A 15,397-nucleotide genomic window follows, 5' to 3' on the forward strand; every position below is an offset into this window, starting at 1 on the left:
ATAAAGAAAAACAAAAACAAAAACAAAAAAGCGTTTAGAGAGATGAGAAGAGATGAAGTTTGGTACTTTTGGGTGAACTCAAAGAGAATAACAGAGAAAGCCTTCTACAAGTCACACTGCGAAGCGCCATCGCCGGCTGCTACGAAGGTAAATACACTACAACACACTCTGCTCCCCGAACCGTGCGTCGTGTTAATCAGCATTACAGAATATCGGAGTCAGTCATAATGACCAGGATACCCCTCTGGTAGGTGTGTGACGTGTGTCAAAATTTTAGCTCGAACCGTTGAACTGAAACCAAAATCACATCTTCTCATCTCCTGTACAAAATAGTATACATATATATTAAATAATTGGCTGAAAAAACAAAATACATACAAAACTATTGAGATTTTTTTTTTTTATATGAGGCCAGCTGGACCGCACCACGATTTAAGATTTTAATCTCAATCAATCATTTGATACAAAAGTGCACGGTTGTACATGCACATCAAAAAAATAAAAAATTTACCTGATTCAAGTATTGTGACCTGAATATCCGTCTGCCAAGTGTGTCAAGATTTAACCCGAACTACCGACTGAACCAAAAATCAATATAAACTCGATTGGCTCTGTGACACCAAAACCGGGAATTCAGGGCTAAAACATAATAGATATCTTCGTACCTCCTCGTCTTGCATTCCACCAACAGTCATGTATCCACCCCAATCACCATGGCTGGTTTCTTGTTTTTTTAGCATTTTGCAGGTTATTGTTAGAGAAAACCACTAAACGAAAATTCTAAACAGAAATCTAATTATTAATTATATAAAAATCTCCTGAAAAAATATAAGTTTTTTTTTTTTTTTTGTAAAAAAATTTAAGTACATTATATATTATACATATGTTGAATATGGGGGGTCAATAAAACCTTGTTGGTCTAAACTAGCCTAAACTCGCCTTGATCTTGGATTGATCCCAATCTGATTTTTCAACCTAAAAAATGGGCTTGTGTTACAAATTGATCAGCCCTAAAATGGTCGAGTCAAGTTTAGGTTTATCCTCAGGCCAACCCTGCCTAACCCTATCTTGTGTGAATCTAAAATAATTGAAATTATATTAGTATCGTATGTTCATCTTTTTTCCTCATTTTCTCTCAATGTTTCTTGAAATAACGTGTTACTAACAATCCTTTCTCATCTCTGTTCATAATTTTAGATGCATGATCACAACTTTCGATATATTGTTGGTTTTCATTTAGACTAATCATACCTTTTGTTGGTTGGGTTTGTTTACAATGTACAATGGGTTAACGATATTCAAACCCATTGTTTGTAAATAAGAGAATGAGTCCAGCATATTGAGTTATTAAATTAATGCTTTAAATAAGAAGGGATTGCATTAGAGTAAATTAGGGCAACACAACCTTCTTAAGATTAATCAAGGCCAACCCTAAGCGATCAAGGTTAACCGGGGTGGGTTGAGCTTAGAGAAAATTTGTGCATGTTCTTGTTATCATATTTATAGGTTCTTCTCTCTCATTTTTTCAACAACTTTGTTACGGTTAGTCCCACATAGATGCCTTACAAGCATTGATGTGGGCTGACATACCTTGGCAAACCCCCACTTGGTAAGTCGGTTTTTAAGGTGGTGTGGAACTGAGGTTGTATCATTGGTCCGACCTGTCGGATGGCTTACTCGGGAGGGGCGACCTAGGAGCAGGGCTACCCGGAGTGGGGAAAAACCCCACCGCCGGAGTGGAGCTGCCTAGAGTGGCCCGATGAGGGCGTCGTCTATTCCACACCGCCTAGAAAACCAGCTTTACCAAGTGGGGGTTTGCCAAGATATATCAGCCGGCCCACATCAGTGCTTGTAAGGCACGGATTTTCTTCTGTTGCAGCAGTAGATAATGGAATCGCTTTGCAAATTCTTGGATTGGATAGGGAGAAGAGCATTGTGGGATTTAATCTCTCGAATGACCAGAGAGATTCCAGTGGTGATTAGGTGGTATGGGCTAAAACCCAAAGGGAAAAAGGGTACGGGCTAAGTAAGTCAACTACATTACTAGAAAAAAGGCAAGTGGCTTTTGGAATATATATTTATAGTTCACCATCACAGAAAAATACTTTGGTTGCACAAGAAGAGTTTTCCAAGTTCAATTTCATTTATCTAATTATTAGAGAGAGAAATAGTTGTTTTTCTTTGCAATAAAAAAAAGATCTTGGTCTCTGAATCAATTCTTTTCTCTGGAACACAGGAAATCTTAAAAGAGTCTGACCTCCACTGCTGCCCAAGAAGTGGGTCTGATATGGGGTGTCAATGCAGAATTGAAAAGTCTCCAAACTACCTTGAACACGATCCAAGATGTATTCTTAAAAAGATTTCCACATTGTTAGAGAAAGTTAACTCAAGATCAAGACAAACTCAGGATAGAACAACAATAAACCAAACAAGGATCTAAGCAACTTCTGTCTCTCTTCCAAAAGTTGCTTGGTGTATTGTTATCTAAGAGCCTTTTTTGGCGTTAATTCTCATTCTCATTTTCTGATTTTTTTTTTTACATGTGGCATCCATTTTAAATCCTATTTATGTTTATAAGAATAGATAAACCCTGAAAATAAATATCATTTACCTCCCCTTTTAGCTGAACAAATGGCACTTACACCCCCTCTTAGTTGGATAATATCACTTACCTCCCCTCTTACTTGACAAATATATCAAATACCTCCCCTCTATTAACTTTCTCAGTTAAATTTAACTTTTACCGTTAAATATTTATCTAAAACTCCAAACTGCCCTTGGCTAAAAATATATATGTTTTTAACCTAAATTATCGTAATCACCCAAGCAGTTAAAATACTAAATTATCCTCAATTAAAATAATTATTAAAAACTAAAACACCATAGTTAAAATTCAAATTGTCTTTAATTATTAAAAGCCCAATATACCCTCTCTTTTTTTTTTTAAATTATCAAACAATTAAAAAAACCCAAAATAGTAATACGTGTTTAATTTTATCAACTTACTTGTTTTTTTTTATTATTGCATTTTTTAATTTTACTTGGTAGTAGTACGTTTTTTTTTTAATTGTTTAATAAAATTAAAAAAAAATGTATGTTGGACTTTTAATAATTAAATATAATTTGGGTTTAACTATGATGTTTTGGTTTTTAATAATTATTTTAATTGAAGGTAATTTAGTATTTTAACTATTAGGGTGATTATGGTAATTTAGGGTTTAAATTAAAAAAAATATTTTTAGCTAAGGATAGGTTGAAGTTTTAGAAAAATATTTAACAATAAAAGTTAAATTTAACCGATAAAATTAACAGAGGGGAGGTGTTTGATATATTTGCCAGGTAAAAAGGGAGGTAAGTGATATTTACCCTAGATTATTTGTCTATTATGAATTTAGGGTAAAAAAAATCTCCTTACGCTCATTTTTTACGCAAGCCACTTAAAACACAAATGCAAATTGAGGGTATAATAGTAAACATGTATTTTTTTTTAATGAAAATTCTATTATTTATTCTTTTCTTTCTCACTCCCAAACCCAGACAAGCTGCTCCAATTTTTACTATCATCTTTTATCAATTTTCATTTTTATATACTAAACTTATTTTGGACAAAAGTTACGAAATTATTTTTTATTTTCACCAAAAATAGATTCTTGTATTTATTTCTTTTCGATAGGTAAAATAGAGAATGAAAATTGATACCAAAAATGCCCTAAGAAGATCCATGGGACAACAGTTGCCCCACAGACCAAAGAGTTACTCATTGGTTTGGTTGCAACAATCCAAGCTAGGTATTGATTGCTTTTTTGTGGTTTGATGTTAAAGTCATCCAATCCTTTTTACAGCCTTAAGTGGGAGAATAATTTAGACAAAGAGAAAGCACCCTCTTAAGGTTTCAGATCATAATCAGTTTGTGGATCTAATTTAGGGTTAGGCTACTAGAGAACTAGCTGGAAGACTCCTCTAGGAAATCAGGATTGTTGTGATCAAACACCAGAATATGTGATCAAAATAAAGAAATTAGAATCTCTTAAGAACTGACACATAGATTGGCTTGATAACACTATCAAAGGGAGGTTCTTACCCCTTAAGGGTTTTCATGTGCCAAAATTTTAGAGCTGATTAGAAGTAAGAATTCATGTAGTCGACCCCACTTAGTTGAGAAAAAGATTGCTGCTGTTGTTGTATTGTTTAACTTTCTTTCATGAAATAATTGTGATGACAACTTGTATATAGTTCTGCCTTGTATGAAAATCTCCAAGTTTCAGACAGCATCATTATATCATTTTATGTCCTCAAAAGGATTGAAATTCTATTAATGCTTCAGAGATTTTCTGGTTAAAAGAACATTTCAATTCCTTCAGCCTGTTCAGTATCCATGTTGCTAGAGGCTGCACAAAAAAACGGTCTCTCTAAATATGTTCACTTTTGCTTCAGTGTTGCGCATTTAATGCGCAACACTGAGCTGCGAACGGCTCAGATTGAGCCAAAAAATAAAAATATATTACAGGCGTTGATTTTAAACATGTGAAGGTTTAGTGTTTTAATTAGGTAAACCGGTTCGGCTCAAAATATTTTAAAACCAATTCGGCTAAAAACTAAACCGAACCGCTCAATTCAAAAGTTTCAAATCGAGGGAAACTAGGTCGTCTTCTTCATTGTTCGAAAAGCAATCTGAGAGGAGAGAGAAAGAGAGATCTCCGAGTGAGCTGCGACAAGGAATTTTCCGACGACGACAAGGGTTTTTCCAACGAACGAATTAAGGAGAAAGAGAGAGCCTGCGAAACAGAAAGAGAAACTTTCGATATTGTTTTTCCGACGACGACGAGCTCAACATTCCTAAGCGAAACTTACCCTCTTCTGTTTCATTCTCGCTCGAGCCTAACCTTCGTTTTGCTTGTTCTTCCGGAGAGAGATTTCTGAGAGAGAGATGCGAAGGGGAAATTTCTGAGCCTGCAAACAAGCAAAATCAAGGGAAAAAACAGGGCTTTTCTTTGTTCTTCTTCTTCACTCCATCCTGCAAACGAAATTCTGCATTTCGCTTCCTTGGTAAGCTGTAAAACCTTGAATGCTTGCCTGTGTTTAGCTCATGAGCAAGGGCTTTTATATTTTTATGAAACTAAAGGAACCTTAAATTTAAAACTGACCCTGTGTTTAGCTCATGAGCAAGGGAAAACAGGGGCATTAGTTGTCGATAACTAATAATTCATGGCTGATTTATATGCCAATAAGTACTGAAATAGTATGCTATTGTGCAGTTGTGCAGTTGTGCTATGCATCATCATATTAGTTGTTCAACTTCAATTTTTATCTTGTGGGAAGTTAGAATGTGAAAAATAGTAAACCACATACAGCAACAACTGAAACTTGACAGATATGGAAACAACATGCTCTCCCTTGCTACTGGTCCATGTAGAGGGAAATAATGTTTAGGGCTTTCACCTCATCATAGATATAGGCACCTTGATCAACCATGCATGCATATCTATGTATTGTGTATGTTTTTATTAGGTGTAGATACTAGGTGGTGTATTATATATGTGTAGTCAATGCTTGCCCTATATCTTGTGCATGATGTTTTCTTTCTTGATCTGAGTGCATGATGCTGCTTCTTCTGTGCACTATGAATCTACCTAATTTCTTTTAAAGCCCCATCAATCTAACAAGCCAATCAATTCTTGGTAATCATCTCTTCTAAATTGGAGGTATCCAACTAACTAGAGACAAGTCCTCACAAATATCAACGCGCAGGGCAATGTGAAGAACTATTGATCCTACAGAGTTAGAATTCAGAGACTCCTTTACTGATCCTACAGAGTTAGAAGGTTCCTCAAAGGTTTTTGTGGCTGCAAAGTTCTTTTCATTAAAGGTTTAGAGAGTTAGAAGGATCCTCAAGAGTACCATTTCTTCTATCTCCTAAAGTGTCTTGCTTATTTTTTCTTCTCTGTCAACCCAATTTTAATTGGTAGTTATTCACTATATTGGCATTCTCATGCTTTCTGTATACTTCATCTACTTGTGCAACCTTGTTAGTAGAGAAGCTATATTCATTTGATGTTCCTCAACAACAGAAAGTGGAAGTTGTTTCCTTTTTAATACATAACAAACTTTTTTTTGCCTTGATTATTAGTCTTTTAAGTCTGGTGTTGCTGTGTGGGAGCAACTTTCGCTAGTGGTATTGTTCAGATTAGTAATTCAGTTGGAATCTGGATACAAATAAAGTCAGCAGACAATCGTGTCCTTCAGGAACAGCTACAGGAAAAGGTAATACCTACATTCCTCCATCCCCTAAAAAAAGAAGAAAAAAGTGGCAAAATACACACACAAGCACAATCTTTTCTCTCTTTTTAGCTCAAAGAGATACAGCTGAACTATACTGCATTATTAATGGGTTGGGTCATCTCTCCAGTTCTTGTCCTTTGTCATGGATATAAATTGATTTTTTTTTTGAGTAGTGTTTAGAGAACAAGGATTTGCAAGAAAAAGTGCAACTCCTGCAGCAGCAATTGAACTCTATCATGGGTGATAAACCATCACTATCCTCTGAGCAATGCATCTCTGAAGACTACATTAGTGAGTTGACAAGGAAGATACAGTCTCAGGTGATTATTGGGATTTGCTGATGTTCTAAAATTTGGCTGCTAGTGTAATCTGATGTTTTAATTCACAATAGTAATATTTCCCTTTATTGTCTGTATGTATTACTTGTGCAGCTAGAACATGATTGTTGGCTTTTCCCATTGAGCTTCTGCCATAAATTTTGGAAGTCTGAACCAATCGAATATTTTGTAGTTGAAAGAGTAGAATGTGTGTAAAGTTGGAAAGTGTTTGCTCAATCAATTTAAAGACCACCAGATGCTCCTGGCCTTCCCCCACCTTTTTGCTTCTTGAACTTGTGAAAATTGCAAAATCCATACTGTTAAGTTCCTGGATTCCTTAACCCTATTTACTGCAGTTAAGAACTATAAGTGCTTTTGTTGATTATGTTGAAGCATGTTTTCTTACAGTTAGATTAACACTGTTGAGCATCGATATGATACTCAGCCATGTGATATACTTCTAACCTCATCAGTCTTGCATTACCTCAACTATGTTACATTGAAGGGCTTACTCTCTGGACATTGATTGTTTATCAGGTGTTGGTGTTGGTTTTAGGAATTTCCAATTAACGTGTCTTGCTTATTTTTTCTTCTGCCAACCCGATTTTAATTGGTAGTTATTCACTATATTGACATTCTCATGCTTTCTGTCTACCTCATCTACTTGTGCAACCTTGTTAGTAGAAAAGCTATATTCATTTGATGTTCCTCAACAACAAAAAGTGGAAGTTGTTTACTTTTTAATACATAACAGACTTCTTTTTGCCACCAAAAAAAAAATTCATTATATTTTAACTAAAACACATTTTTCAGTAAACAAGGGATAACTGAGAATATGACATGGCTATTCACATCTTGGTGTATCAGTCTTTGTTTCCATTATGTTTTGCATAATCTCACTTGCCTCCTGCCAAATTTAAAGAAATAAATTAACTGTCACTCAGTTTTGTTGCTGAGTTAGCTTTATTAATTCTTCTAAGCAGGAGATTGTGAATGAAAAACTAAGACTGGAACATGATCAACTTATGGGGGGAGAACAGTGGATTGCATGTATAGAACCAAAAGCTGGCAGAGAAAGCCTGTTATGCGAAAGAATTGGCATCCGCTGCTGCTGTTGAACTAAAAAACCTGGCTGGTGAAGTCACCAAGCTCTCCTTGCAGAATGCAAGACAAGCAAAAGAGATTTAGGCTGCTCAAGAAATGGCTTATTCCAGAGGTGCTGGGGTTTCGAGTGGTAATGGTGCTAGTTGCAAGTATTCTGATGACAAGACTGAAGTCAGTAGGTCTGGGAGAAAGGGATATTTCTCTGGCAGGTGTAACGAAGCTTCAGGAACAGTATATGATGATGTGGATTTTTGGAATCTTGATCCGGATGATATAAAGATGGAGTTAATAGAGTATAATAAACAGATCAACTACCAAATTGTTGGTGCTTTTGTTGATTTGGTTGTGGGACTAACTGCAGCTGATGTTGATGCCGCTGCCTGAAATGAGGGAGTTCAGTCCTAGGATTTTGTTTGATTCTTCATCTGGTTTAGTGGATCTATGAATGTCAAACAAGCGTTTTTAAGTTGTTGAATTTACCATATATGGCTTCTTAGTTTCATTCTTTTTCCTATATATTTTACAAGAGTATTTATGAATCAACAAAGTCTAATTTCTATTTTAGTAATGACGAGTCTATAGTTTTGTTAAGCAAATCTTTGCTCTCTATATATAGAGTTGGCTTAAATGTACATGATTATTAAGTCTCCAATTTGTTTGAGGAATTTATTTGAAGCCCAGAAGTGGAATAATTGGGACTAGGAGGAAGGGAATGAATGCCATTACAACATTACTAAATAACAGTTTTGACAGTGAATAAATGAACTACAACAATGAACAAACTCCACAGAAGCAAGTAAAATAGAAAATCTAGCCACAAGTAAAAAAAAAAAATGGAAATCTAGGCTTAGTGATTTGATGTGTAGCTGTATACATTTGTGTCTCTTCTGATATGTCCTAAATCCATGAGTGAGGTCCTCTGCATCTTGCCACTACATGCAGTCTGCTAAATCAATGAATACATCAACCAATTGTTGTCCGTTATGAATGAGAGGTATTTTACATTAGCCTTGGAATACGTATCAAAAGTCTAATGTAATTTAAGCATGTATCTAGGTAGAAGTGTGGAACATCCATCATATTAAAAGGCATGGTTGATTTTAACAAATGACCCATTCCATTTCAAAACTGTCCCATGCCATATAGGTGGAACATCCATCATTTTAAAAGGGCATGGTTCAATCATGTTGTTCATCAGAAAATTTAAGCATAATGCTCTCAATCCATTCAGTTATCCAATTCAAAGGACATGCTTTCATTTTCTCCTTCATTAAATCGGTTTATTATGAAATGAGTGCTATCTAACTAAAAAGTAAAACTGGATGTTTATACAAGGAAATGAGAGAATGTTTTCTTTTTGGATGTTTATTTTACAATTGAAATTTGCACACATTCAAATTAACTTTTCAACAGTTACACAAGAATTTTCCCCGAGGGGTGGGTTTGAGATGGAATGATTCTCAACCCAGTACACATTAGACAACAAAGCTTTCACACATGTGAAAAATGGAATAGCTCTAGCAGGCATAGTTACTTTATGGTTTCATTAGCTAGAACTCTGACTGGATGCAACTTGATCTTGTAAAGCTTTGACCATAGTTTCCTTGTCACTGTAAGAAAGGAAAAACAAAAAAAGAAAAAAATAATATAGTCAAATGATAAGCATATGAAAATATTCAACTCAAAAAACAACGATTACCACATCAATCAAACTACTGAGAATCCCCTAGCTACACTACTTGTCTTATAATTAATAACATAAGTGGGCAACTATATAGATTTGGATTCACCAACTCAAAGCCAATTCTTATGTGACTGATGTCACTACAGCAACTCCATTCTTGAGATAGAGTTAGATCAAGGCCAACTCAAAAGAAGTTGTTGTAAGAAAACTCCAAGCCTATGAACTTCATGAAAAAACTTTTAATGAAATAATCATGTATTACTAGTTCCTAGGCTTCTCAAAATTTCCTATTAACATAAAACAAAATATAATTAGCAAGACGAGAGATGCTCAAATTGAGCTCTACAATAAAGGACACCATCCATGGAAGCATAGTTACTCTCATCAGTAAAACAAATATGCAGACAATAAATCAACCATGTAAATCATTAATCAGCATAGTGAATCATTAACCGGCATAATAATATCATTCAGTCCATAATTTCAAATTACAATTGCTCCCAACAACTTTAGACACTTCACATGAATAAAATGGTTGAGTCCATTTATTCACATTACACGTTACAAAGCTAGCCTTCGAATACTCTTTAGTTTAGAAAATTAAGAAACAACCTAGCTTCAACCAACCACCAAGATAGGCTACTCCCATCCCTGCCAAAAAGAATTAACAATATTCTAGGTGATGAATGTTCCCCAGATCAAATATCGGTAAAGATTTTACTTGTGAAGAAATCATGCAACCTCCCCCTTCTCTAAATTATTTTTATCCAAATCTTGCAGCAATAACATGACATTGTGCAGCAATTTTCATAGGCTGTTAGGTTTGATAAGACTCCAGGCCAAGCACTTTTTTCTTGATGATAAAGATGTATGGATCAGACTTCTCTTCCTACATAAGTGTAACAACCCCCATTTTCTAACCCGGAATCCGTATTGCAGGTCTGAGAACCCGAAGGTCTAGTCGGATTAATTTTGTGGAGTGTCCAGGTAGGAGTCCATGATCCATATCCAGAACCCATGGATCTGGATTCTCTTGTTGAAGAATCTGCCTTACTAGGAAGTTGGATCTCTGGTTGAAGGCAAATGGTGTTTGGAGATATCCGGAATGAAGGTAAGACATCCCCCATGTGTTGTTTAGGGCTAGGTTGTGTTTGGGTTTCAACCCCCTGAGCAAAGCACCCTTGTATAGCAATATACTTGGGGGCGGTTGCTAGTGGCGGTTGATTAAACCAAGCGACCGCCCGGTTCTGCTTGCGGGAAAATGCCCTATTTTGCCCCCTATTCGTTATAAATAGCATCCCTCACCCTATTAACGCATTATTATGTTCGGGATTGCTATTTTGGGCGATTAGGCGGCGATGGAAACGTGCTAAAAGGTGGGCGAAGTGTTTGTTAATGATCCGGAACCTTTTTCCTTCTATTCTTGGTGATTCGATTAAGGTAATGAATCTCCATCTTCTATTCTCTTCTTTTTAACCTCTCGATTGATATGAACCCACCCCCATTTTATTAGTGATTACCCAATTGATTTGTTGTATCTCCCTTTTCAATGTTCTTGATGAGATCCTGTCCAGAAACGAATCCCCGCATTTGTTTAATGGATGAATCCCATCAAGGGGAATGATTTGGGTAATAAATCTTTGTTAATTTTAGGGTTTCTTGTTACCCCCTTGTTCTAGACCTATTAAGCTTGAAATTCGGACTAAGATCATCCCAAAACGGATTGAAATCGGATGATAAAAAGTCCGATTTCGGAGTTGGAAACCTGTCTGAAACAGGGGCGGTCGCTTGTGGAGGTCGCTTAACTTAAGCAACCGCCACAAGCAACCGGCTGGTTTCCAGTAACTGTGTAGGTTTGATTTTTGAATTGTTTTGACTCTTGACTCTTATACATTCTTGTAACCCTATGCCTAGGTGTTCTCTGTTTCAAATAAAAGTCTTATAATAGTTTTTGGATTGCAAGTTAGAGGACTTCTACTAAATTACAGTGTAAGGACATGCATTCTTATTTATATGCAATTACATATACATGATGATTCAAATTGTTCTATTTACTATTCTTTGATCATGTAACTTGCTGTAATTGTATAAAGCATGTGAATCTTATTGTATACTTGCTGTTAGTGGTGTTCTTTGATGTACTTCATCTTTTATGATATTGCACAACTGTTCATGGTATGATAAAGAGTGATTGTAGTGTAGTTGTGATGGAAGGGGTATTCCTTTGGGATATATTAGCTTGGGATATTAGAAGGTCAGGAATGGGACACATGCTGCCGATGTCTCCAAAGACTATCATGATTACTTGGATGACATACTTAGGAGTGTCTAGAATTGCATGGCTAGGTACCCCACATGCTACTACCCTTTCGGCAGGGGAATTGAAGCCGGGTGACCCGTGACAATGGTGACGTGACTATGTTTCATCCAACAGCGGTAACCAGTCCGTGCGGAGACTCAGTGGTCCACTATTAATCATGTAATGGTAGGGTTGCATATGTTAGGGTTGGGCTCATGGACGTCCAAGGAACAGACCGGGTGTCGTGAGGAGTCATGAGAGCATCCGCCCCAATAATATGTGGATGACCATAGGGTTAAGGAGTGGAGTCCAACAGCGGTAGCCGATCCGTGAGGGTTCTCACTCCTAGGTTGCGAAGGATACTTGAACCGAGTTGGTTGGTGCCATAGGGGAAGTATCTGGACTCCATATAGTATGTTACCATTATGACCTTGCATTGGATTAGAAACCCCGACATGCGCCGCACTCATTGCCAATGGTCGTGGTGAGAGAGTGTTGACTTAACCCCCAGCCATGGTTTGAGAGCCAGTGTGGACTTACCCCTTTGCCCAGGATCCCTACAGAGGTAACCGGTCCTTGCCGGATCGGAGTGATGAGACTTACCCAAAGGAGGGCTGGTGTATATCTTAAAGCATGTCACCGATTAGAGACTTGCATAGTTAGATCTTAGTAGCATTCATATTTCGCATATCATCCATATCATTTCATATGTGCATTCGTGGATTGTATTGACATATATATGAGAATTGTTTGTTCCTTATCTGAGTTCGTTGGAACTCATTCCTTTCATTGTATGTATTATATAAACTGTATGAGATGGTTGCACAATGTCGGAAGTTGGAGATGATTCATATGAAAGAGCCTTCTCGTATGAAGCTGATGTGGCACAGACAAGTGATACATGAACTTGCAGAGCATGAAGCCTCCCGAAGATGAAGATTATTTAGTTATTCTTTTTGCTTCCGCTGATCTCGATATTACTTTTGATTCTTGATCTTCCTTCTTTCGTTCGTTCTTGGATATTTATTGGAGTATTTGAACTCCCGTAACCTTTTTATTGATTATTGTACTATTCTTGCTCTTGATTCATGTATTTGTATTTATTATTATTGATAGACTAAAACCATGGATCCTGTGACGGATCGCACCCACGGGTCCCTTTTTTTTTTTTTTTTTTTTTTTTTTTTTTTTTTTTTTTTTGTGTTTTTTTTTTCTGAACAGTAGAGAGACAATCAATCCATTCAGGGCGTACTCATATCCCCGATCACCAGTTCCATTAGGTAGAGGTATATTCAGATTAAATCGTAACCCTTTCCCTTCACCAATTTCATCAAATGGGTCCATTCTATAATGCCATAATTTCTGCATGTGTAAAGGCAGAAGATTTGATGAAGATGGAAAGAGTTTTCAAACATATGAAGGAGAAGAGTTGTCTCCCTGATTTTTCAACATACTCTATTATGATGGAAGCATACAGAAAAGGGAGACCACATCATAGCATTTCCTTATTTTGAAATGAAAGGGGAAGTAATGTGAAAATGAAAAGCAAATAGGTAACAAAACTTTTCTTAAGAACAAAAGAACTGTCAAGGAAATTGAATATTGAAAAATATGTGTGCAACCAATGGTTCATTATAACATCAGAAAAGGTGTTCACAAAGGCAGCATTCAAGTTCAAAATACAAATGGCAGGAAGGGAGTAAGGATTTTTTTTAAAGATGCTAGCATTCTAAAATTCCATATCCTGTGAAGGATTCTAAGTGGCATCGGTATTGTTCCATAGCAATCTCTTTCCGAGCCGGTTGCGCAAATTTGAGGGTTTCCCACAATGCTGTTCAAAGAAGGAAATAATACAGAACAGGAACAAGTTCAGAATCATTGGAAGAAAAAAAAAAGGAAAAAGGATTGCCAGGAAAAAGTCAAGAGTGAACAATTATTTACTTGACTGTTCTTGCAAGGAACCCAGGCACTGGACCGCTAAGATTATTATAAGACAAGTCCCTGTAAACCATAAAAATCAACAAAAGATTAAGATACAAAAGCCATTAGAGAGATAAAAACTTATGCATGCATGGAGTTAAGAGTGGGAAAACGAAAGATTCCACAAAGACACATTACCATCAACCAATGGAACTGGTGAAACCAGTGCGGGCCAATCGAATGTCATCAGGAAAGATTGATATGAAAGATTCAGCACAGCAAACTACATATCTTGGTTAGCACAAAAGGAAATTTCTCTGTGGAAGTGAAAAGTGATCCCTTATTCCTTTGGAAGGGTGCATCTACTTTTCGAAATGACAAACCATTTCCATCTTATGTCAAACTAGAATTTTCAACATTCAAAGAAATTCCCAGAATACTTGTGCAAGGTAAGCTTGCGCGAAAGAACCCCTTCAAAACCCTTCGATACATACCACTGCAGGAAGCCCTTCGACAGGTTAGGAGAAGACACGAATCTGAAGAAAAATAGCTTTCCCTTTGGATGAAGCCCTTCGTTAATGGAAGAACCCCTTCAAAACCCACCTCTCTGGATTTCCTCTCTGTGTTCAATCCCTAAACCTTCCGTTGAAGTCAATGTTGGAAGAGAATGAAGGAGACGATCGCACATCACTCTCTCTCGGGTTCTCTCTTTCTCTCTCCTCTCATATTGCTTCTCAATAGAATGAAGAAGACGACCTAGTTTCCCTCGATTTGAAACTTTTGAACTGATCGGTTCGGTTTAGTTTTTAGCCGGTTTGGTTTGAAAATATTTTGAGCCGAACCGTTTTACCTATTTAAAAGACTAAAATTTCACATGTTTAAAATCAACGCCTGTAATCTATTTTTATTATTCGCAGCTCAATGTTGCGCATTAAATGCGCAACACTAAAGCAAAATCCAAATATGTTAAGATTGTAAGGTCAGCACCTTCAATCTTACACCTCTTCTTTGCTGACGATTGTTTCATTTTGAACTGCCAAGAATGACATCATGGTCATCAAATTCTCTCTTCAACCTCTTGAGAGCATCGTCTGCAAATATATATGGTTCAGTAATAGTATCATGGGTTCAGTAATAGTATCATGCCTGTACCATTTTATATATGGTATTGTAATTGTTGCATGTTATTCCCAGATTGACACTGAGAGGGGGGGTGAATCAGTGTCTTCTAAAATTCTCTTTGATATGACACTTCTTTAAACTCAAGACAATGTTGGTCAAGATAATCCTGTAATTATCAATTATGCAAGGGCACGTCCACCACACACCACAATGTGGCTGGGTCTACCAGACAATGCACCGCCACTCTTCTTCTTCAACGTTTTCACCAAAATACGCATCCAAGCTTATTCTCTATACCCATATTGCTTTTTGGCTTCTCCTCCACGTTTTCTTAGTCTTCACAAGCCAAAAACACCAAAAACCCTTTTATGTTTCGCTCAAATTCGAGCTTTTAAAGAGAATGAACATTGATGCACAAGAACCGTTGGATTTCATCTTCTAGATGAGTCCCAAAGAGAATCTAATCCCACAGCCGTTGATATCCACTTTAAAAAGGCGGGTGAGATCTAGGCCGTCATATCCTTTAAGTGATGTAAGATTAGAGTACCCTTCACCAGATTATTTCAAATGGAATATTTTCTAATCTTACCTTTAAGCTACGATACACAGGATCATGTTGATCATTATACTTTGCAGTGAACTATATTATCATGCTCCCGACCAACCAAAAAG

The 15,397-nt window shown here is 36.6% G+C and overlaps 1 protein-coding gene across 2 annotated transcripts in view; it reads right to left on the reverse strand.

Moving 5' to 3' along the window:
* Window positions 1-176, reverse strand: part of LOC149022968 (NADH dehydrogenase ubiquinone complex I, assembly factor-like protein (DUF185)) — a 47,382-nt gene extending 47,206 nt beyond the window's left edge. For both annotated transcript variants that reach the window (XM_089150857.1, XM_089150856.1), the window contains exon 1: window positions 67-176. In XM_089150857.1, coding sequence (XP_089006983.1) covers window positions 67-130 — 64 coding nt within the window. In that variant the 5' untranslated portion in view covers window positions 131-176. The remainder of the gene's footprint in view (window positions 1-66) is intronic.
* Between the last annotated feature and the right edge of the window lie 15,221 nt (window positions 177-15,397).

This window comes from Hakea prostrata, chromosome 3, assembly GCF_041222555.1.
Source record: "Hakea prostrata isolate BN-2017 chromosome 3, UWA_Hpros_2, whole genome shotgun sequence".
NCBI lineage: Eukaryota > Viridiplantae > Streptophyta > Magnoliopsida > Proteales > Proteaceae > Hakea > Hakea prostrata.